The 26060-nt window shown below is 29.7% G+C and overlaps 1 protein-coding gene across 2 annotated transcripts; it reads right to left on the bottom strand.

The window, feature by feature from the left end:
• Positions 1-15566: 15566 nt before the first annotated feature.
• LOC113865452 (myb family transcription factor APL-like) lies at positions 15567-17934 on the bottom strand. Of its 2 annotated transcripts, none has more exons than XM_027500001.1 (6): positions 17606-17934; positions 17380-17456; positions 17154-17220; positions 16958-17024; positions 16498-16540; positions 15567-16408 (listed from the first exon to the last, which is right to left on the bottom strand). In XM_027500001.1, exons 1-6 carry the CDS (start codon positions 17781-17783, stop codon positions 15773-15775), a joined length of 1068 nt encoding a protein of 355 aa, XP_027355802.1. In that variant the 5' UTR covers positions 17784-17934; the 3' UTR covers positions 15567-15772. The 2 variants fall into 2 exon arrangements, with proteins under 2 accessions (XP_027355802.1, XP_027355803.1); XM_027500002.1 differs by having other exon boundaries at positions 15717-16408; positions 16958-17012; positions 17606-17846.
• Positions 17935-26060: the final 8126 nt, after the last annotated feature.

Raw genomic sequence — 26060 nt, 5'->3', positions numbered from 1 at the left:
TATCACGAGGTGAACGGTTTCAAATACTGCGCAGTGCTTTTTTTGTTTATTCGTTTATGATTTTATACAAAAAATTATTAAACTGAAAAATAATATCTTAAACTTTATAAAAGTTATTGTGTGATTTTTTATTATACATTTTAATTATTACATTACTTATGTTATTTATTTTATCTATTTGTAGAAAGTTTATATGAAGATTTTTGAGTGATAGAAAATGTCACTTAATAGGTTGGAAAAAGGTTTGCAGTCAAGCCTTCATAATAAAACTTTGTTGGAGACTGATAACTTTTTCAAATGACCTTTAGGCTCAGGTTTTTTATAGTAAATACAAATTTTTCCTTAGAAAAAATCTCAAGTATGATAATCCTTAGAATTATTTTCATCTCTGGATAAGTATGCTTTTTATTTGGAAGGGTTTCTCTACTGATTTAGGCTGGATAGTTGGTGATGGTTTGACCATCAAATTTTGGGAGGATAATTGGGTCCATCCCCAACAACCTCTTAAAAACTCTGCCCTCCATCAAGTTGCTGATTTGGATGTTATAGAGTCTATGACTTTGTTCTCTCATAATAGATCTTGGAACTGGCATAAAATTCAGTCTCTGCTTCCTGCTAATATTTGTGAATATATTGCTAAAATTAATTCCCCTGCATTTGCAGAGGGACATGATAGATTTTTCTATAATTTGACTGATAATGGTCTCTTCTCAATTAAATCAGCTTACAACCTTATATCCTCCTCTGTCCAGCATCAAGAATCACACCCCAATCTTTTTAAGATGATCTGGAATTGGGAAGGCCCTCCCAAAATTAATGTTTTGTTATGGAAAATAGCCCATGGTCGTTTGCTTACTAATGAGGAACGTTTTAATCGTAAAATGTCTCTAACTTCTGTTTGTTTCAGGTGCAATGAAAGTGATGAAACTGTGATCCATGTACTTCGAGATTGTTGAATTGCTAGGCAAATTTGGAACAAACTCATTTTTCCAGATTGTTAGGCTACTTTCTTTAGTAGAGGCATAACTAGCTGGCTGTCTTTAAACTTATCTATCAATAGCTTATTTCCTTTTCCTAATTGGACACTCCTATTTGGTATAACTGTCTTGCATTTATGGACTAATAGGAACAAGGACATTTTTTAGAATTTCCCTTTGAATACTGAATCCTTGTTCTATAAAATTAAATCAGATTTTGACTACCTTATTTTCTGTGGCAGGTCCAAGCAAAAGATAGGAGCTGGCTGGATGGGGGCTGAAAGGTTCATCAAATGGAAAACTCCTTTGTACTCTCACCTTAAACTAAATGTATATGGTGCTGTCTCCCTTGATGATGGATCTACTAGCTGTAGAGGGCTCATTAAGGACAGTCAAGGATTTCACAAAGCTTTAGACTTGTGTTCCTCTCTGGCTGCTAAGCTTTGGGGCATATTTTGGGGATTAAAGCTTGTTATTTCTAAGAATATTCATCATATTTGGATTGAAAGCGACTCAAAGGAGACTATTTTTCTCACTATGAAGATCCAAAATTGTAATCACCCTTTGTTCTCTTTGATTTGTGATATTAGAGATTTACTTAGAGGGATTAGTTTTATTAGATTTAATCATGTTTTAAGAGAAGCCAATCAGTGTGCTAATTTTTTTGGCTAAGTTAGGGTCTAATTTTGGGTCATTTTTCACTTGTTTTGACAAGGCTCCCCTCTCCTTAATCCCCTTTCTCTCTTTGGATTCTCTAGATTCTTGTTTTCCTAGAGGGTTAGTCTAGTCTTGTTTGTTTCTTTGGGCTGTTAGGTCTCATTTATTAGCAAAAGAATAAATAAATTTTAAAAATATAACTAGAATGAATGTGATCATAATTATGGTTGCATCAACTTCATTCATATGTAACTGTGTGTAATGTTAAGATTTTGGAAATTTTTACAATCACATGCAATTTAGTGTAACAATAATTTCAAGCCTTTCAAAATAACTGAATTATATGTTAACTTCATATTTGGAATATTATTATTTTCTTATTCATCAAGATCAAGAAAAAAAATATCCATATCGTCAAATTCATAAGTCATATATTAAATGAATGAATGTATTGATTTTTATAAATAAAAGATGAGTATTAAATTAATACACTTCTTACAATAAACAATGGTATAAAAAAATTTAACAATTGATACATTTGAAAAAAAAGAGTTTTGTTTCTTATATTTAAAAAAAATATTGATAATTATCACTTATAAATAGCACCCGAGATAATATTTACTATTTATGCCATATAATTTTAAAATACAATTTAGGTTGCACTTTCATTATTACGGTTGCAAAATTAAAATCACAGAAAAATATGATTGTAGTTACAGTGACAATATAATTGTAGAGAATTTCCAAAATTTAATATTGCAGTGATAATTATAATTTCAAATCACTATATTAGATCTCTGATACATATTTTACAACAATGTTAGTAAAGGCAGAAAAAGTTTGTATTCATACTTTGTTTCTTGGGATGCAGCCTTTTGTCTCTTTATCATCTTATTGGAAGGGAAAACAGAAGAGTAAAGGAGTGAAAAAGAAGGGTGAAAGATACATTCAGCTCAACTCATCTTCTACCATTAAGAATCATCAGTGTACCCTTCTTGGCTTGAAAATCAAAGAGCACTACCAAAAAGATTATTCTCTCTTTGACCTTTTCCATTTATACAAGGAGGCCTAATTTATCTTTATCTTTTTCATCGCAAAATTGAAAAATAATTTGAATATTTTGATAATTAAGTGTAAGCTATACAAAATTTACGCCACTATCAACATAATTAAATGACTTAGATCTCAAGTTGTCAAGTATATTATTCATAAAGAAAATTGTTGGTACATATTCTTTAATATTTTCTAAGTATTTTTTATTATCGATTAAATTTTATATAATTAACAATCACAAAATTATGTACACTATCCTGTTAAATTAATAAATAACTGATAATTTTATTATTTTTGATAAATTTTAATTAATTATAAAAAATATATTAAAAAGAGTACATTAATTAAGACGTATATCGCTAAATATGAGAAGAGTTTGAGGCCCTGTAGATAGGGATGGAAACAGGTCAGGCTGCTTGACAGGGCCTGTGGCCTGGCCTGACTTGACCTTTTTAATAAACAAATCAGGCTTAGGCTTTTTTTTAAGGCCTGTTTAAGTACATAAGTCAGGCCTGAGCTGTTTAGAAAGTCTGTTAAACCAATTTGATGGAACAAATTTTTGCTACTCGTTATGCACAAAGATTTTGTCGTTAACCTTCATCAAAAATTGCAGAAAAATTTATGTAATCTAGGGTGCAAACCTAGGTTGTCTCCAAAGACTTTAGTTTGTAACATACATGGAACATGTTGTGAACATTTACTATGAAAGCAATTAAAACAAGGGAGTTTTGTGTGATTCCAATTTTAATGTAAAGGCAAGTGATGAAATTAATGAATCCAATCAATGAAATATGCAATCCTTAGTTTGTTCCTGCAATTCTATCCTTATCCCTCTCAAGATTCAATACTTTTCCTCTTCCTCTGAATTAGGGTAACTCAAAAAGCATGAATTAACCTTAGATTCCCATATGAATTAAGCAATTTATATGGGCTCCAACCTCTCATCCCCAATATAACGTTACCTTAGAAATTAACTTAGGATTAAGCAAACTAAGTTATGAATTTCATTAAAATGAATTACGGTTAATTAAGCAATGTCTCCCTCATTAAAACATTAATTCAATTCAAAGAGTTGGGAATTGTGAATTCATGAGGGAAAGGAAATTATATTGACATTCATACCCAGGAATTTAAGAATACATGAACTCACTAAGGATTACAAGAAAGTTTAGCCCTCCATGAAGATGGGTCTTACAAAATTAAGATGAAAGATAAAGGAATTCAATGACATTAATGCAAGAATTAAAGGAAATTGAAGAAGAAATTGTAAATCAAACCCTAAAATTGCCCTTGGCTGTCATTTAAGGATCTCAAGCTCTGCAAAATGCTCCCAAAAGTGGCAAAGAATCTAAAATTATGAAAAAAGATCCCTACCCTAATTTCTAAAAATCTATATATACTAAATCTGACATGGTCCCATAGTGATCACTCTGTAAACAAGAGTGTTTATGCGCAACAACATTAGATTTTCCCTTTCTGGAGTGATTACTCTCACTTCTGAGAGTAAACACGCGCAGGCACTTTGAGTCTGAGCATCTCTAGAGTGATTACTCTCATTTTTGAGAGTGTTTACGCGCAGGGACTTGGGGTCTGAAGCTTCTGGAGTGATCACTTTGATATCTGAAAGTGGTAACTCTGGTCTATCCCTTGAAACTAACTCCCTGGAATGATTACTCTGGTATCTGAGAGTAGTTACTCTCAATTCATATTTTTCCAAAAAGTCAAAAATTTATGAAGTTTGTCTAGAATTTTCTGCACAATTATTCAAATGATCAAAATTACAAAATATATTCACAAAAATTAATGGAAATAAGACAAAAATTAAGAAAGCTATTGTTTTTTTACCTAAATGAGATTTTAATGTTATTTACAATCTCTAGGTCTATTTTTTCTATTAAAACTTTATAAAAACCAAACAAAATATCTATAAAGTGTGGATTCATCATAACCCCAAACTTAAACTTTTACTTGTCCTCAGGCAAACCAAAACTCAAGAAAATTGAAGGTAAAGGGTTGGATTTATCCAAAAAAATTTCTCAAAGATTTAAATTCCAATCTTAGACTCCAATTAACACTTCCAATATCTCCAAAATCATGGATTTATTCAACAAAGCAATTACACTCATATCATTTATTTTCATGCAAAGTCCCACTAAACCGAAACAAAAATCCAGCAAAGTTTCATGCAGTCCACACAATGCAAAGAAATCATCCAGCTCACAGTATAGTGTTTCACTCTCACTCATTAATGTTGCAGGCTCAGTGTTTCTCTCAATTCATGCATTTTGCCTTACCCTACCATATGCTTGCCCATATTCTCAATCTCCTTTGCCTAGATACAATAAACCACCTATCATAAGGGCTTTGTTGGGCACAAATGTGGTTAGATTAGGTTCATTTTTTATCAAGGAATGGCAAAAGCTCAAGTGGGTTTTTAAGAAAGGCAAATTCTTTTGAGTAAACGAGTACAATAACTAGAATGGAATGCACTAAAGGATGCAATTTATGAGGTTCAGGCATTCTTTCATCATGTTTTTCATTATTTTGCCTTATGTGGAACTTCTTTTTCTATCAAAATGACTTGCTGTATTTTTCTTTTTCTTTTCCTTTTACTTCCATTCATTCATTTTATTTTTTTTATTTTTTTGTTTCGATTCATTGGACTTTGGCAATCATTCTTTTCTTCAAATTCAAGCATTTTTTTTACATGTAATATGGACATGTATAATGCTCACCACCCCAAACTTATGATCTTGTTTGTCCTTAAGCAACTACAGTCACAATTAGCACCCCAAACTTAGTTTTTTGCAATCATTCTTGACGCAACTCAAAAGAAATACCTCTCTTAAGGGAAGGAAACTATGTTTGCAGGCTAAGTTTAGCAAAAGAAGGGAGTGTAGAACAAGTGAAATTTGGGGGAAGGGTGTTCTAGGGTGGGTATGTGCAAACAAGGCCTCAATCATCTAGATGAAAAATTGTACAATGCATATTCAATTAAGAAACAGGACAAGTTCTAGAAGATGAATGCAAAAGTACAAGTAATGTGCACACAGAAAAGAATTTTAAGGCCCAATTCTCTACCATGGTAAAAGATGATAATTACTTAGCAACATGTGAATATAGTTCACCTCACAGGAAACTATGTTCAGTATGGTAGGAACGATAATTATTTACAAAATAGAGAATGAATGAGTTGAATGAGAAGTGCAATCAGAATATAAAATCAGAATTAGAAAACTAAATTTCATCAAAAATAAAGAAACAAAGAAGTTGTTTTTGTATTTTATCTATGAACTATGCAGGAAAAACAGACTAAACAATGTGAAACAGAGGCAACGAGATCACCCCCTTTCAGAGTCACACTCAGAGATCAATTTCATGCTCCTCTTGATGTTACTAAGGGCATTCTCTGCACAAAGACACAGTGGATTCAGCACAGAGTATAATAATGGAAATTAAACTGCAAATAGTATATATGAAAGCGTCAAAGAGTGTTTAAGGGGTTGATGCAGGAAAATAAAGGGGAAAATAGTACTAAAGATGATAATTACAGGGAAAGTAGTAATTACTAAATACAGGGAAATAAACTAGAAATGGTAGAAATGTAAATGACAGAAGGAAAAGCAAAGCTAAATAAGATCTTCATTTGAGCTGGAGGATGAAAAATTGTCATCATTCTCATCATTATCTTCTTTTTCCTCTGAAGAACTGGAGCTGTTATCCTTCTCAGCTGCAGGTGCATGGGTGGTGGTGAATGGAGGTAAGTCCTGGTTAACTGCTGCTCTAAGGAAAGGGGCAGTGAAGGTAGGGGTGTCATAAATCTGTTCTGATGTCATGCCCAGCTTCTTTCCTATGTTAAGGGACATAGTTTCCAGGAGGGTCAGCATGGATTTCTGGCCAGCATGGATTGCATCCTACCTCAGTGCTATTTGCTTGACCTGCTCTCTAAGATTCAACTGGGTTCTCTTCCTATATTTAGCAGGTAGGGAGAGACCTGGGTCAGCAGATTTCTTTCTAGCATTGAAAAGATCTTTCACTATGACAGTAGTGATGGGAGGGGCAGCTTTGACTCTCTGCTGATATTCACCCATGTCCACTCCAGCATCCTGACAGAGCATGGTGATGATAGAAGGAAAAGCAAGGGAGTCCCTATTGGTGCTTAAGATGCTCATGATGAAGTTGCTGATAATGTCTCCCACATGGATTGGCATACCAGTGAGGATGGCATATATAAGCTCAGCTCTTTTGACAACCAATGTAGAGGAATGGCGTACTGGCATGAAGGAGCTCAGCAGGAAGATGCTCCACACCTTGGCTGGTGGAAGGAGGTGTTTGGTGGTCAGATTTTTTGGCATGAGCTGCATGTCAAACTCCTAATTTTCTCCTGGTTTATAGATGGCCTGGAGTATGGGCTTGTAGTCCTTCTCTTCTAGATAGCTGAATGTGGTAAAATCAAGCTGTCCAGCTCTCCTCTCCACTGGAGGTATGTTCAGAATCCTCTGAATGTTGGATGGGGAAAAATCAATTTCCACACCTCGCACCATGGTGTGTCTGAGGGCCAGCTGGTCTCCTTTCACCCTCATTGCATTAGCATAAAATTCTTGGGTGATCTCTTTCCACCCATTTCCAGCACAAGTGGTAAACAGATCCGAGCTCCTTCTCTGAATTTCCTCCTGAAATTGAGTGTATGTGCCCTCCTAGATCTCAAAATTACGATCCTGCACTATCTGCCTTCGCAAGATGTTGGTTCTGAAATATTCTTCATGAGCTAATGATCGAAACCTCGGGTCATGTGCAGGAGGGGGTCTGGATGATGAAGCTTCAGCATTTCTGGCTCTCTTGGTTCTAGGGGTGGTCTTCCTGGGTGTATTGGCCATGTTGCTGTTGGAAAATAAAGAGAAATAGTGAGTTGGTTATAGAAAGAGGCAGGTACAAGTATGAATTTTGACTTTAGCAGATTCACAGTTCAAGTGATGCCAAAGTGTGCACTGTGAGGTTTTGTGCTGCCAAAGTGTTCACTATGCAAAATGACAGTAACTACTTTGGACACAAGACAACAACAATTTATGCAGAAAAGGTAAAGCATATCAGTTCAAAAAGGCAGACTTAACAAGAAATAATGTGTAGAACAACTGCTGCATGTGTGGTGGCAGATATGCTATACATATGCAGTAAAGAACAAGGCAAAATGACGATTATGGCACACAGTAATCACTCTAGAACCTAGTCCTGACAAGTATTATGCAGCAGATTTCAAAAAAATAACTAGGCTAAGCATGTGGATGAAGGTTCAAAGTGAGTATGCATGCTTCAGAAATTATACACACAGTCAGTGAATGCATTTGAGCAAGAGAGTGAACAGATAGTGTTATGCAATTGCAAAATGAGGATTATGCACCTAAATGCCCAATATGAAAATAACTACTCTAGCTTCAGAGATGATATATATGGACAGGGCATATTTGTGGACATGAGAGCAACCATTCTCAATGTGCAGAGCATTAAAAATAAGGTGTATGCTGTGTATGATCATGCAGATTTACAGCAACATGAAAAAGGTGCTCAAAGGTGATTGAATGTGTATAAAAAAAAATGCAGCAAAGATAACAATCTATCACATTCAAGACAACAAAGAATTCCAAAATAGCACATTATGGTTACTTGTGTTCATGGCAATGATCACTTTAGGGTTTAATTGCTGCCAAAATAACTAAGATAACACAAGGGAATTGCGTAATTAGTAGTGAATTCAGGGAATGCATCAAAAATTAAAAACTGCACATCCTAGTTGAACTATGTAAACATCAGCACAACAGAACACTCAGAGTGAAAACTCTTGCAAATGGGAGTGGGGTACTCCTAAGGTAGCACTCCTCAATTCAACAAAACAATCAAATGAAGTGTCCCCTTCATCTTTCAATCACCTAAACATCCAAATAATAACTGCTGTAATTTAACAATTTCAGTCTAAAAGTTTCAAATGCAGAACATCCAAAGTGAGTACTCTGGGCGCACAGGGAAACTACCCTAGAGTTTAAAATGTCTAAGTGCAGCAATTAAACGCAATTAACTGGTTCCATTAAGTCTCAAACGCATAAATACTTATGGAATTACAAATTAAAACACCCAATTGCAGTCTAGGAGATTGCGAAATTGAAATCCCTAATTTCATAGCAAGAACCCTAATTCCAGGAATTAAAAGTTAAGAATTACCTGAATTGGATGTGCAAGTTGCGAAAAAGATGTGAGCAAACTGAACCCTTGGGGCGAGAAACCAAATACGAATGAGGGAAGGGGATGAATTTGAGAATGGCAGTGAGAAATGTTCAGAATTGAGGTGAGAGTGTGTGAGAGAGTAAGCACTATATATATATATAGGGCTAGAGTAATTACTCTCAAAAATTAACAGTGAACACACGCACAAAGTTTTGGTGCATATGAGTTGTGTGTGTTCACTCTGCTTTTTAAGAGTGAACACTCCAGAGGTACCAAAGATCAAGGTGAGTAACAAGCTCTGCGCGTGTTTACTGTCAACTTTTGAATAGTAAACACTCCAGAGGCTTCAGGTTGAAAGTAGTTAACAAGCCTTGCACGTGTTTACTGTCAACTTTTCAAGAGTAAACTAAGCTTCACCCTGGGTGCTGTGCTAAAATGCTTGGGCGTGTTCACTATGACTTTTAAAGAGTAAACACACGCATCACCTTGGGCTTACATGCAATGAAAGTAATCACTATTAAATGTGAGAGTACTCACTACAGAGAGTGAATATGCAACTTAGAATTAAAAGTGATTACTTTTGTTCAGGAAAGTGCTTACTTTCAAGATGATCTTTTGTTTTATTATCAAGGGGATTGCCTTAAGCCTGAAAAATATTTACCATCCTACTGCATCCAAACTTCCTTAACTTTGTGCAGCATTTAGCCCCCACATTCACAATCTCACTCTGCAAAAATGGGAATTATGCAGAAAAAACCATGTTAGTTGATGCAACAAGGTACCAAGATAAGGAAGTATCAAAATAGAGAGGCTCAAATGTAAGACCAGAATTTATTGCAGAAAAATAACTAAAATTTCTAAGATCTTTGTGAGTTGTCTCTCACACAGTGCTTCTTTAACGTCACTAGCTTGACGCATGAAGTGGATTACTCAGTCCATAGGTTGTAGGAGAGATTTGTGCATGGTGAGTGCAGTTCAATATCCTCAACTTCTTCCAAGGTAACTGAATTTTGTAAGAATGACTTCAACCGATGTCCATTCACCATAAAGCTTTTGCTAGTGGAGTCACTTATGATTTCCACTGCACCATGGGAAAATACCTTTGTAACAGTGAAGGGTCCAAGCCATCTTGATTTAAGCTTTCCAGGCATGAGTTTAAGACGAGAATTAAACAAAAGAACCTTTTGACCAACGTAGAACTCTTTGCTTGAAATCTTCTTGTCATAGTATTGTTTGGTCTTTTCCTTGTAAATTCTGGAGTTCTCATATGCCTCAAGACGTAGCTCCTCCAACTCTTGCAGCTGTAATTTCCTTTACTTGAAATCTTCTTGTCATAGTATTGTTTGGTCTTCACCTCTACCTTTCGAAAGGTCTCAAGAATCTCTTTCTCAGCCTCTGCAATCTTCTTGCTTGGCTGGATAACTCTCTGAGGAAATGGTAAAGGAATTGGCCTATCAACATTTTCTGCCACTTTTGGTTGGGCAGATGTAGGTTCTGGTTGTTCTTAAACCTTTCCCTCTCCATTTATATCAACTGTAGATGGAGCACATTGTGGGTCTTCTTTCTCTCTGGACACTATGGGCTCTTGCATCACCTTTCCAGACCTCAGAGTGATTGCACTTACATTTTTAGGATTTGCTACAGTTTGTGCAGGGAGGTTTCCTGAACCTTGAGATTGCATCTGGTTCAGAGACGAGGCTAGTTGTCCCATTTAGTTCTCCAAAGTCTTAATACTAGCCTCGGTTCTTTGCTGGAAAGTGATATTATTCATGGTCAATTACTTCATGAGCTCCTCCAATGATGGTTCATTTTTCTGGGATGCACTTGGTTGTGAGAAAGATGGTTGGTGATGGTGTTGGGCTTGTTGTGGTAGGTGTTGGGATTGATGGGGTCTATTTGGGCCAACATGATGTGCTTGATATTGAGTGCCTTGCTACTGGTTGTGCTGTTGAGAATTGTTCCCCCATCTCAAATTTAGATGGTTCCTCCAACCTGGGTTGTATCTATTAGAAGATAGATCCCAATTGGGCTGCTGCTGCGAATTTGGAAAAGGAAATTTATTAGTGTAAATATTTGCAGCATAAGCCTGAGAATTACTTTCTAGAATATCAGACTCTTGCAGTGTAGGACAGCTATCAGTGTAATGGTCTGTAGCTGAGCAAATGCCACACAGCATGGCTGGAATAGGTGGTAGAGGAGGTGAAGAGGCAGCAGCACTCTTTTGCATGGAAGCCAATTGCTTCACTATGGATGCCAATTCATCAAGCTTGTGTTCTATCTTACTAGACTCAGCAACTTGAACTTCACTCACATTTCTGGTAACACAAGAATTATGCCTTGTTGCAAATTGTTGTGAGTTAGCAGCCATGTTCTCTATCAAATTCTGGGCTGCAACTGGAGTTTTGTCAACCAATGCCCCTCCACTTGCAGCGTCTATCATGCTTCGGTCCATAGGGTGCAGTCCCTCATAAAAGTATTGTATCAACAATTGATCACTAATTTGGTGATGAGGGCAGCTAGCACACAACCTCTTGAATCTTTCCCAATATTCATAGAGGGTCTCTCTTTCAAGTTGCCTTATCCCACATATTTTCTTTCTTATGGATGCAGCTCTTAATGCTGGGAAAAATTTCTCCAGGAAAAGTCTCTTCAAGTTATCCCAACTAACAATAGATCCTGGAGGAAGATAGTAGAGTCAATCCTTAGCTGCATCCATCAGAGAGAACGGAAAAGTCTTTAATTTGACATGCTCCTCAGGCACACCTTGTGGCCTCATGGTTGAACAGACAATATGGAACTCCTTGAGGTGCTTGTGCGGATCCTCACCTGCAAGGCCATGAAATCTTGACAACAAGTGTATTAGTCCAGTTTTTAGAACAAAAGGAGCATCAATGTTAGGATAAGAAAGTTTAGCCCTCCATGAAGATGGGTCTTACAAAATTAAGATGAAAGATAAAAGAATTCAATGACATTAATGCAAGAATTAAAGGAAATTGAAGAAGAAATTGTAATCAAACCCTAAAATTGCCCTTGGCTGTCATCCAAGGATCTCAAGTTCTGTAAAATGCTCCCAAAAGTGGCAAAGAATCTAAAATTATTATATTAATATATTGCGTTATAATTCTTTTTATTTATAATATATAAAAATTGCTTAAATCTGAATTATATTTTATTTGAAATTAAAAATTTATTAAAAAAAGATAATAAAATAAAATAAAAAACTTATTATAATATATATTAATATATATATATATATATATATAATCAGACCATGTAACAAATAATATAAATAAAATAATTATAAATAAATTATATAATAATATATATTTTTGTAAATTATACGTGGTTTAATTAAATTATTAGTTAATTTATCAATTTATATGTAATATATAAATATATGTTTTAATTTATTGTATCAGTAATATTTTTTATGTTACATTAATGTTATAGTGTAGTTAATCTTACGTTTATTTGTTAATTTAAAATAATAAATTAATGAAACAAATAAAATTAATGTTTTGTAATTATTTTTTTTAATTTAATAGTTATTATTGTTATTTTATATTAAATTTTATCACATATTTTTTAATTAAGATAAATATTTAGAAATATAAGTGATTTTAATTTAAATATAAATTTTAATAATTTTTTCTATGTTCATATGTTATTTTTTTGCATCTATGAATTTTTTAATATAAATATTTTTTATCGATAATTTTTATAATAACGATATTTATTTACTTTTTAAAATATAATAATTTTTTTAGCTGATTCAATAAATTTTGTAAGTGTTATTTTTTATTATCAATTTTATGTGTTTACTGTGATTTTATGTATTGAATATAAGATGTCTTTATACAAATAAAATATAATTATCATAAAAAATAATTAAAATATTTAATAATTTAATGATTTTATAAAATTAAATTGAGAAAAATAAAAATAAATATATATTTTATAATATGAAAATATTTATAATTAATGCTCAAATAATATTTTAAAAATTATTTATAAAATTATATAAAAATTATTACAATTATTTAATAATTATCAATAACACAAATAAAAATTTGAATATACGATAATAAAATAATTATATTTTTATTAATATTAGTCAATAACAATAATCATTATAAATTTTTAATATTATACAAATTTTATTTTATTTTTTATCTTTTTTTAAGTAATTTTGTTGGTATAAAATTTATAATAAAAAATTTCATTGATTGTATTAACTATATCACAACAAATTACACATCTAACACAACCACATACCTATGAGCCAAAATTATTATCACACTTATTTTTATTTTTATTTTATTATTATCTATAGTTACTTTAAATATAAATATAAGATAAATTATTATATTTGTTTGAACAAGATAAAGAGTAACAAAGTCTTCGAATAAGATTAGAATACAATCAAAATTAAAGAAACTAATATTTAAAAAGAAAATAATAACATTATATTAATTTATTTTTTATATTCTTAATTTTATTAGTATTAATATTTAATTTTTATATTAATATATTATGCTATAATTTTTTATTTATAATAAATAAAAATTATATTATATTTGAAACTAAAAATATTTATACACGATTACACGTGTTTAAAAACTAAATTTATTTAATCATAAATTATTATATTTGTTATATTTAAACAAGCTGAAAAAGAATAAATGAATTAAAATTTAAAAATAAAATATTAATATTTTTTTAATAAATTTTTCATATTTTTAATTTTATTATTATTAATATTCAATTATTATATTAATATAATATGTTATAATTTTTTATATTTATAATAAATAAAAACTGTTTAAATATAAATTATATTTTATTTGAAAGAAAAAATTTATAACAAATGATAAGAAAATAAAATATAAAATGTATTATAATATATATTAATAAATATATATATATATATATATATATATAATCAGACCATATAACAAACAATATAATTATAAATAAATTATATAATAATATATATTTTTGTAACTTGCACGTATTTTAATTAAATTTTTAGTTAATTTATCAATTTATATGTAATATATAAGTATATGTTTTAATTTATTGTATCAGTAATATTTTTTATATTACATTAATGTTATAATATAGTTAATTTTATGTTTATTTGTTAATTTAAAATAATAAATTAATGAAACAAATAAAATTAAATATTTTGTAATTATTTTTTTAATTTAATAGTTATTATTATTGTCATTTTATATATATATATATATATATATATATATATATATTACATTAAGTTTAAATTTATTTATTTTTTAGAACATAATAATTTTCTTTTAATTGATTCAACAAATTGTGTGAATGTTATTTTTTTTATCAATTTTATGTGTTTATTATAACTTTATTTATTGAATATAAGATGTCTTTAAACAAATAGAATATATTCCTAAAATAAAACTAAAATATTTACTATTTATATAATTTTTAAAAATAAATCAAGAAAAATATAAATATAAATTTTATTAATATAAAATATTTATAATTAATACTTAAATAATATTTTAAAAATTATTTATAAAATTATATAGATATTATTATAATTATTTAATAATTATTAATAACATAGATAGAAATTAAAAAACATATAAACTAATTTGATAATAAAATATGTATATTTTTATTAATATGATTTTTTTTGTAACAGACTTCAAGTCAAGTCAGACCAGACTTAAAATAAAGCCTTTAATAGGTAACAGACCAGACTCAGGCCTAATAATTATGTTACAAGACAGGCCTGTTTAGAGTAAAGTCTGGCCTGTCCTGACCTGTTTCCATCCCTACCTGTAGATTCACCCAATAAAATATATTTTTCAGGAATTTAATTATAATGCTACTTATTTTGGCTTTCTTCTATAACTTAATTATTTATTTTCTTTTTTACTTTATTCTCTTTTGAAAATCACAATGGATAAAATGTAAATTAAATATTATAACATTAATATTCATATATAGCCCCATATGCTGATATCCAAATTCAAATCCATTTAGCATGCATCTTAGAATCAATTTCGTTCCCATTCTAACATCATCGTATTATATAGTGTACTAGGTTGAACATGATCAGCCACAAGTTGCTACCTGAAGTGGGTGCAGCCAATATAGACCTTTTGTTTTTTTAAGGATATTAATGAACCACATAGCAGAACCAAGATATAAACGACCAGAAGAAACTGCTTAATAGTGACGCAGAGAATGTTCCCCAATCACGATGTCAAGCTTAATATATAGAAGTGGGTCCAAGAAAAAAGTTATAAAGGGAAAACCTTCAATGCGATAAAAAGAGGAAAAGTTTACTTGCTTCCAATTTTGTTCAATTTATTTTTGAACTTTTTTATCTTATACTCATGTGACATTCCTTTGGATCTTTCTTTCTATTTTCCCTCCTCATAATATTACTTGTTACGTCTATTTTTTCTCTTGTTTATTATTCTCTATCTCTATCTTGTATATACACCCCAAAAGTGTAGAATGTTCATTTGATTATCCATCATCATAACAAGCAGAGAAGATCAGTTTGTCAGCAGATCAATTAATATAATGTTAAAAAATTCAAAATAAAGTTAACCAACAGATATGTACAATATAATAGATGTTAGAACATGTGAGAATGATCAAATTCAAGTACAATTAAACCGCTTTAATATAATTAGATTAGAATGAGAATTTTGATTTGCCATGCAAACAAAGGCTTTATACCAGTAATATTACTACTTGGCAGAAAATTATAACATCCGTATGAACTGCTAATCTCTAACACCCAATTCAAAACCCTACATCTCAAACTATACTAATAGCCAATTACATATAATTAAGCGTATTAATTAAAATTCTCAACCAAATGGTGAGCTTCTACCTTGTGCTATGGAATCAGTATTGATAATTGGACTCATCCTTTCTGCTCGAAGAGGCGATGTTTTGGATGATGGCCTTTCAAGCTTCATAGATGCATCAAATTTCTTCTGACCACCTACACTTTCCCTCTGCAGTAGTACTGCCTTTGTGTCATAGATCTCTGACATGGGATCACTATCAGCACCTCTATCCATTGATGGTGGTGCAATTTGAACCTGTTGATCACCTTTGAAAGGATCATCTTGAGGACTAATGCATGATGAAGCCGTTCCCAAATCTTGAAGCCTGAGATCATCATTCCAAATCAATGGATTCTTTCCACTTCCACTATAGGGGCAAGGCCTCTTCTTACCCACAAATAAACTCTCATTATTAGTTGGCATAAACCCATCAAGTTGGTCACCACTACCATAAATGTTAAGATCTTGAAAAGAAGTGCAATTAAGAGAACCGATTTCTTTCATGACCCCCATCTCAGAGGTATTTTGAGGAGCTCCAATACCCTTTAAGTTTGTGCCTGTGTTTTCACCTGCAAGTGTGTGACAAGCCTTCTCTAATATACTCTGCATGTATTTTCCTTGAGCCTCAATCCTTAGCTGAAGGTGTTTTTGAACCTGCCATGTAAATACATCTGAACTAAACATGCACATGTCGCAAACTTCAGAGATCCAATTATTGGTTCTTTCTGGTCGTGTTTAATTACCTCTAGTTGTTCATGAAATCTTCTCTGAACCTCCATTTGCGTCCTAAATATTGCATGAACCATGTTTGAGTAACTGTTTTCTACAGTGTCACACATACATACCACTATTAACACCCGAATTCCCGCCCAAGAACCCAAAAAGAATACAAATAAAAAACTTAATTAGTATATAATTGGGAAGTGCTTTTTTCGAGAAATAATCAAACTTTTGATACAAGAAATTAATATTTTTTTAAAGTAAACTTACAAAAATAATCTCACACGATAGCCCGACATAATTAATTGATTATTTTTTTAAAAAAATAATTTAAATTAAACACGCACACAATTTTTGTTTATAAATTAAAAAAAATAACTTGAAAGAATAGAGAAGAGGGTGGAAAATTATATCTTCAAATTTTGTTTATTAATATAATTGTGGTTGTTGATTTAATAAAAGATAGAGGTAAGATAGACATACTCGTTCATGTTGCGGCCAATCATGGTGGAAGAGGATCCGAGATTTCTTTGCAGTTCTAAAGCCGACGCTACCAGGAAAATTGACGATATATATCAATATATGTGTAGAAGGGCTCCATGATCGAAATGTAAAAATTAAACCTCAAAGAAAAAGAAAATAAATTAAGGGACCTTAGAAAATGAAAAAGAGTAGTCACCTCTTATACCATCCTTAATTGAGTGCTCATTGAATTCCTTGTGGGGCTGCTTTCCAAGCCTGAATTTCTATGAAATACAAAGATCAAATTAGCCAATAAACATAAGGGAAGAGGAAAAAGAGAGAGAGAGAGAGAGAGAGAGAAGATAGCCTGAGAAATGGACAGTGTCACAAAAGTGTGCTAAACGAAAAGCAAAAGAAGTGTGAAATATGATTTGTATTCAAACCTGAAGGTGGCTCTTGAGGTGGTAAAGTGTGAGACCCTTCACACCCATAGCCCTCATGATTGTTTTAGGAGTGGCCTCTACAAATTATAGACCACATGCACAAGAGAGAAGAAAACAGTAACTAAAAGATGGAGATGCAAATACATAGTTATTATATTTACAATTTGATATTATATAATTTGCACCCAAATGAAAGAAAAGAACGAAAAGGGTGTTGGATTATTACTATCAGGCCCTCCAAGCTGATTAACAGCATCAACAAAGCGTTCATGGAGTTCAACAGTCCAACGGAGGCGTGGCTTTGGGTCTGTGGTGAGGACAAGCCCTGAGTCCCCTTGTACGCACATGGGTCTGTCATGGGAATTCATAGTTGAAGGCTTCTTAGGAGGGAACATCCTTTCCATCTCTCTCTCTCTCTCTCTGATGAGAAGAAGCTAAGATGAATACCAAACCAAGAGAGAATCAAGAACAAATGAGATGCAAAGAGGGAAGCATAGGGTGCGGCTTAATTGAAGAGGAGATGAAGGTTTTGAAAGGCTTTAACTTCTAAAGTGTAAAGAATAAGGGGAAGAACTCCCTTGCTTAAAGAGGATGGGTTAAATATAAAGATTTATTTTTTTTAAAATAAAGCATTTCTACTCTAACATGCAAACCTACCTTTGCCAAAGCCTTCTCTCTCTTTATCACTCAAACCTTGAATTACTAAATCAGTGGTTGCAATAAATTATAATTACAAAAATACGATTTAAAAATTTGAAGGATAATTTTTAATTGTGTTTTTAGTATATTTTAAAATATGTGTATATATATAAAAAAATATATATATACTTAGATTATAAATAACGAAATTTTAAAAAAAATTTAAATAGTAAAATTGTTATATAATTAAACATGGCTGATTTACATGTATCTAGAAATTAAGAAGAAGAATGACAACTCATTCCAGTTTACTTTCGTAAAAAGTAATTCGTACCATACATTAAGCATTGTTTGAAGTAATTAAATTGATCTTGTCTCTAATTAATTCCAGTCAGAGAATGATATCCTTTATGGAATTTTAAATGCGTATATAGCTTTTCGGGCATAGTGAGTGAAACCACTCATGTGATGATGATAGACTCCACTTTTTGGTACCTTAGATCTTTTACATATTGAACAGTGTTAATTTGCTCAATGCATTATGGACATAATCTCAACAATTGGCCGTTTATGTGATGCATGGTAATTTCGTGGTACAACACCCTTTTTAGCATAATGATTATAGTATGAAGCCATCAATGCCCTCTCAGCTACAATGGAAATAACAGCTTTATGTCCTTAGCAAGGAAAAGTTTCAATCGTGTAATTGACAGGAAAATTTTGTACATGGTAGTGTTAACTTGTTAGTTGAACTTTTTTTATTAACAACTCGAGACCTTATTTAATAGAAAACACATATGTATCACATGTTTCGACCCTAATTAATGAAATTATAAGTGGCTTAATATATCTTTAAAAAATGTTAACAATATATATTTTGAATGCACACTCCTAACACACTATCGGCAGTCAATTCATTTCAAAACAGTAAGACCACTTAGAAAGTGTTTGTTTTCTTTTTTCTTTTTTTTAAAAATAAAATTTAGTTTAAAATTTGATTACATTTTAAAAATTGCTTTGACATTTATAATAATTAACCAATTATAAGACGTGTATTAAAAAATTATGTTAAGAAGAATAAGTTAAAGCGTTCTCTATATCTAAATTATTTTCAATGAAAAACAGTAATGATAAATATAAATATGAACAGAAAATTGAACTCCCTAGTCTCCCTTGGAAATTAAAAAAAAAATGTAAAGAAATTAATGTGGTGATTCTTCCCAATCGAATCAGAATAAATGCTTTCTTTACAGACAATCAAAGGAAGATTCCGTCCGAAAAGTATAAGAGTTAGTGTGATACACAAAATGCTTGTTGAACATTTTATTATAATGTTATTGTAAACCCATCTTTATGTGCAAAAGTCGTTCTCACCATGAACGAACTTTGACCAGCACCCAAGTAAATCTAGATCATTAGAACACCAGTTGGATTTCCTTTCCTAGTATTTTCATGCATTTTTTATTATTAGCATCTAGATACCAATATTAATATGTCTTTCAAGTTCTTTTTTTTATTTTAAATATACAAGTTTCGGAATTGTATAAATATATAACTATTGCTGATTAAAAGGATTAATTATTATTTTCAATTTTATTCATTTGAGTTAAAAAAGGATGAGATACAAATCCACGGAATGGATCAATATCTTCCATGTTTCATATGGATTGGCAATCGCAAGCATATATTGTGCGAGAAATAGGAGATTCAGTGCATAAAGATTTTCAATTTTTCAAAATAGTAAAGGCAGAAGCCCAGTTGGGGCATGTCTTTTGGTTTCGCAGGGTGCATTCTGCTCCTCAGATTTATAAAGCATTCAATGAAAAATAAAATTCTTTCAAAAAAAAGGTGTATCCAATAAGCCATGAATCAAAGAATGGAATAAATTATAAAATATAGATTCTCGTAATTAATTAATCTGTAATTGGCAAGTGGTTACTATCCATTATTAATGTAAGAAAGTAAAAAGATTGAAAAAAAATAAGTATTAGACTAGATATAGGAAGTAAGGGAGAAATTTTTCTATGAGAATGAAAACGGAATCATGTCATATTAATTTTATAATCCCCTATTAGTTTTGTTTCTAATTTAACAATAATAGTTTTATTTTAGTGTCTGAGTTGTTGAAATGTTCATCACATTAATTTTTGTCATTAGTGGATATAATAATATTTAACAAAAATATTTATATAACATGTCAAGTGCCAACGCATCTAGAATTGGAGGTTAGACAATTAACGTTGTTAATGAATGTTTAGGTCAAATGAAGAACATGACAAGTTTATGATTTTGTTTTACACTCTTAAGAATCGAACAACAAAGAATGGAGATTCACTTTTCCTTAGTAGTGCTTTAACAAAATAGAAAAAGGAAAAGAATGTAGGTTCCATTAATGTGTGCTTTGCTTTTGATTCACGCATTTTTTAGGGCTATAAATGAATATATTCCTTTTGAAGGTAAACTCGTTGGTCCCAAAACCGTCCTTTCTCATTCTCAGTGACAGATTAAAACATCCAATGTACTCCAAAAATGTATATTTGTTTCAACTTGTGAAGGTGGTGTTGACACAATGATCAAACCATGCTAACCAAAAGTTCAAGAATGCTAATCGGATGAGTTGAATTGGGTGTGGGTCCAATCAAGTTTAATTTTTTGGATTGAAAAAAAATTATTCACTCAAAAACCAAATGTTATTTTGTTAAAAAGTCATAATTCGAATCACTCTACTCTCCAATCAATCTATCATGAATTTGTCATATAATTTTATGAGGGAAAGCTTTCATCTCTATCACTGGTCCCATCTCATAAATAAAAAATTAAAATAATGAAATTTAATACCTACATTGTTACTACCCAATGTATAACGCTTCCTTTCTCAAAACAAGTCAAGGACTCATCCCCTTGTAGTTTTTTTCATCTTCGTCAACATCATCTTCTTTCTCACTCATATCTTTGCATAAAATTTCAAAGTGTAATTTATAGTGAAAGATGACTAAACTATGATTTTAGAAAAGAGAAAATTAATTTCTATACAAGAATTTTCATGTATTGCGACATTTAATTACTTAAAAAATGTGACTATTTGTATTGGTTTATAAAATTTTTTGTAATTTAAAAAATACTTTTAATCATTGCATGTGATTACTTACTCAACAAAAGCAGTTATATGTTAGAGTTGAAAGTTAAAAATAGATGAAATTATTGAAAGATACATTAAATTGAAAAAAAAATTATGCTTAAAAAAGATAATTTCATGAGCTCAATGTGCATTCATGGATTAACATAATAATTAATTTTAATTTGTATATCTTACTTAAAGAAAAATATATTATTTTACCTTATTTTCTCATTAGCTTTCCTGTTTCAACTTTGAAAGTGACAGGTAACCAACTATTCAGGTTATTATTAGAAATGCCGCCAATCATATAGATGGATAGAAATGAAAAGATGATAATATGATAAATATAATTTTCTAACACTTGTATAGAATGATACGAGTTAATTTTATATGATTTAAATTAATAATTTAAATATGATAAATAACACTTGATTAATTTATTTATTATAATTTTAAACTGAAAATTACTAATAATCAAAATAAATTATTTGTGCAGATATTTATAATTTTTATTTTCACCTCCTTTACCCCTTGTTATGAAAATTTTCTTGAAAAGTTAGTGTGTTTAGATCATTGAGTGACAAAAAAGAGAAAAAAAAATTTATTTTCATGAATTTGGTTTAATATGAAATTGAGTTGGTATATTTCAGATTGAAACCCGTTGAATCATCTTAAATATATTAAAATAATATAAATATTTTTTAAAAACTTTTTAAAAAATATTAATCTTTAAATAATAGATATTAAAAATTACTATACAATGATAATGAGTTGAATTTTGTTATCCAGTTCATTACTTAATTAATAACCCTTAATAATAAACACTAATTTCAAATAATTTGAAAATGTTAGAAAATAAATTTTAATAAAAAATTTTAAAGACTAATTTTAAAAAGCACTATAGGGACAAAATATATTATTAAGTTGATAATTTTTTGTTGAAAACAATTTTTTTTTAACTAGGAATGTCTACAGTGTAGTAAAGCTAACTCTCCTAACAGAAATTCTTTCTATATACAAAGATTTGAATCGGAAACCTTATTTAGGGGAAATTAAGCATTCATCATTCATCGACAGTTCGACAATTGAAAACCTTACTGTAGAAAGTCTTTTTCAACTTAAGTCAATAACTACTCGATTTAATAAAAAGTATAATAAATTTTTTTAAATAATTAAAAAATTTTAAATCAATTATTAATTAACTAATATAAAAATACTATTTAGATTAATTCAAATTTAAATTTATGTAAAAAAATATATTTTAAATGGTTCTTTCATGACAATTTAAAATTCAAAACTTTTTAAGATCGGTTACTTTTTTAAATAATAATAAAATATATTAATTAAATCTTAATTAATATAAGACTCACACTTAAAGTATTTTAATATTATGCAATCAAGAATTAAACTAAAATACACTTGTTTCATTTTATTTTTTTTTTGAAATATTTGATCTAAATAGATCTTAAAAAGTTATATAAAATAAATATACAATTTTTATAAATTAAAGTTGTGTAAAAATAAAAAAAAGTTACCCTTTTTCAAAGTTTAATATTAAAAAGACTAAAATATTCATAACATTTTAGTTCAGTTAATTTTTGAACTGATATAAAAAATCAACTTATTGACCTAATTTTTCTATAATTAATGTAAAAGATAATTTTAAAAATAACATTTTAAAGATAATAGTGAAACAAGTTCAAAAATTTTAAACAAAGTTTGAAAACAACAAACTCTTGCATTTTTAAACTTCAGCATACATTTTTTAGATATGTTATGAACAAACATTAATTTTTTTCAGTTAAGGTAAATCATTAAAGAACATCTCAAGTTTTATTTTATGTTTTTATTTTTATTAACTCATTTATTTTGATACAACATTGACAAACATAAAAATTAGAGCTTGTAAGAAGAAATAAATATAAAATGAAGCTCAAAAGTTGTCAATCATATACTTATATTAGAACAAAATTAATGTTCGTTCTTAAAAATGCAAGAAGATTTGCACTTTTTGTTTGGTATGTAAACGAAAAATACACAAATGAGTTACTTATTGTTTAATATGTAAATGAAGGACATTTCAAGTGCTGCAACATGTGAGTCATATAGAAAAAAATTTAATAGAGAATAGAGGAAATTAAAAAAAAATACTTATTCAGTTTATGAAGAAAAAAAGGAGTAAATTATAGTTATATTTATGGATCAAATAAATAAAAAATTATCAATTTTAAAACAATTTAATTCAATGAATGTAATGTTTTTTTCTCCTCTATATCTCTGAATTGTTTTAGAAGGAATCTTAACACCCTTCATTCTTCTTTTCTTTACTCTAAATATTTCTCTAAAATCTTCCGCTATCCGATGTATTATATTTAAAAGAGCGATTAAACAACCGCTCTCAAAAGTTAAGATTGGAGAGCGGTTTCACGTGGAACTGCTCTCCAAAGTATAGGTGTAAGATTAGAGAGCGGTTTCACGTGAAACTCCTCTCCAAAGTATAAACATAAACTGCGAATCTGAAATTTGAAATTAGTTTCTTTTTGAGTTTTTTGTTGCAAAGTAAAATTAATTTATTATTACGTTTAAATCAAAATTTAGAATTAATTTCTTTGTGAGTTTATACGTTTTGTGTTAACCAAACAATCTACATCCGCATGAACCAAACAGAAAAATAAAAAAAAATTAGTAGAATATTTTTAATGTTAATAAAGAGAAAAAAAGAAAGAAAGAGAGAATGGATGATTCACGATTAACAAAGAAAAGAAGAAAGAAAGAAAGAAAGAATGAAGAAATATCTACATATGTGAAAAAAAAACCAATTTATTAGCGCAGAAAATATGAAGAGAGCATGCTAACAAAGAATGAAGATGTACCTACAGATATGAAAGAAAAATAAATTGTTAGCGTATAGAAGATGAAGATAGCAAGTTTACAGAGAATGAAGAAGTACCTACATATGCAAAAAAAAAAAAATTGTTAGTGAGAGAAGACAAAGAGAACAAACTAACAGAAAAATATGAAAAAAACATAAGAGAATAGAGAAGACGAACAGAACTTATAGTAAAAGAGACTAACTTTGTTAGTTAGGAAGAAAAAATGCGTTGAGCGTGTTTCATTTATAAACAATTTTAAAGGCTTTAGAGAGCAGTTAATAGAGAACTACTCTCAAAAGTATAGTTCTGAGATCGGTTAACAAAGAACCACTCTCAAAAGTATAGATTTGAGAGCGATTAATAAAGAACAGTTCTCTAAATATATAATTACAAAGCGATTTTTACTAACCGCTGTCTAAGTTAACGCTCCAAAAACTTATCTCATTTCTGGCATAGTGATTCCTCCACTGAAATTATATATTTTGAGTAATACACAGTAAAAATATTAAACTCTTCAATGTGTATTTAAGGGATGAGAGGGGAGGGAGTTAAAGTCTTGTATTCAATAAATATAAATTCAAATCCTCACTCATCTTCAAGTCTTTACAACATGAGACATCATTCTCTATCTCTGAAAATTTATAACCAAAAAGAACAAAGAAGTGAAGGAAGAGAAAACAAACTATTGAATGCTTTATTTTAATTCTTAAAAGGAAAAAGAAAGAAAAATAACCCTCTTCTTGTTTCGATTGTGAATGAGAAGAAATAAAATAAATTTACTTTACTGTCTTAAATTCTTTATAATAATAAATAGATTAGAATGTTATTATTTTTATAACTTATCCTATTTATAGGTCTTAACTAATTAAATTTATATTAAAAAACTAAAAAGGAAATTAATTTAACATTTTAAATATCATTGTACACAATCAAATTAAAATTAAAATATTAACACAATATAAAAAGCAATATTACTTGTATGAAATTCATTCAAATAAAGAGACTCATTAGTAAAAAGGTATGAAGTAAGTTAATTAGAGTTAGTTTATTAAGAAAAAAAATAAAAAATTAAGTTTAAATTTTTAATTTTACTATAAAATTTTTTAATTTTTATAATTTTAAACATTTAAGTACACTTTGTCTCCTATCCAAATTCTCCCATTGTTTAGGGAAGCAAAGATTGACTTGAGAGAGATTGTTCTCTTCCATTTCTCCACGGAGGTCAAAATATTTAAACCAAACATAAAGAGAGTACAAATTCCATTTCCTTCTCCTTCTTTTCCGATAAATCTCTAGAAAAGTAAAAATAAAAATTAAACTAAGAATATGTTTATTTACATTTTTAAAAAGATTTTTTTCTCTTTTTAAAAAATAAAATTACTTGTATTTTTATATTTTTATTTTTTTTAAAATACAAACAAACATACCCTAAATATCTAAAAAAATAAATTTTAAAATATTTGATAAGAAAAATCTGCTAAAGATAAATAGTAATTAGGAGCTTGTTTATATTTAATTTATTATTTATTAAATATTTTTAAAATTAATATATTTATTAATTATGTGACGTGTATAAGAAGTCAACCTTTATTATATTATTTTTACATTAAAATCAAACATTTTATTTTGACAGGAACCTTTTTTATCATAAAAAAAAATTTAAAATCGAGTTATATAATTTTTTATATAATTCATGATAAGTTCAACCTTTATAATCATAAAAACACGACCGAAATTAAGTTAATTTCTTTCCATGACTAATATTTTATGAAAAATGCCACTTTTACCTCGCTCGTTGTGATAATAATTTTTTTATTAAAAGTTATAATTTGAATAAAAAATCTTTATTAAATTTGTATCTTTAAACTTATATTAAAGAATATAAATAATGGTTTATAACATATGATATCGAACTTTCAGCCCGGTCCACTGTCAGTATTCTGGAACGTTTGAAAATCCAAAATTAGAAAGCAAAAAAAAAAAAAGAAAAGAAAAGAAAAGAAATTGGCATAGCGCATTCGATAAGCAGTTGAATTCAAACCGTGTGATTT

Source organism: Abrus precatorius, unplaced genomic scaffold (assembly GCF_003935025.1).
Source record: "Abrus precatorius isolate BTA unplaced genomic scaffold, Abrus_2018 Scaffold4, whole genome shotgun sequence".
In the NCBI taxonomy this organism is placed as follows: domain Eukaryota; kingdom Viridiplantae; phylum Streptophyta; class Magnoliopsida; order Fabales; family Fabaceae; genus Abrus; species Abrus precatorius.
The sequence above is the reverse complement of the archived record's forward strand: the minus strand, read 5'-3'. Positions and strand labels throughout refer to the sequence as shown.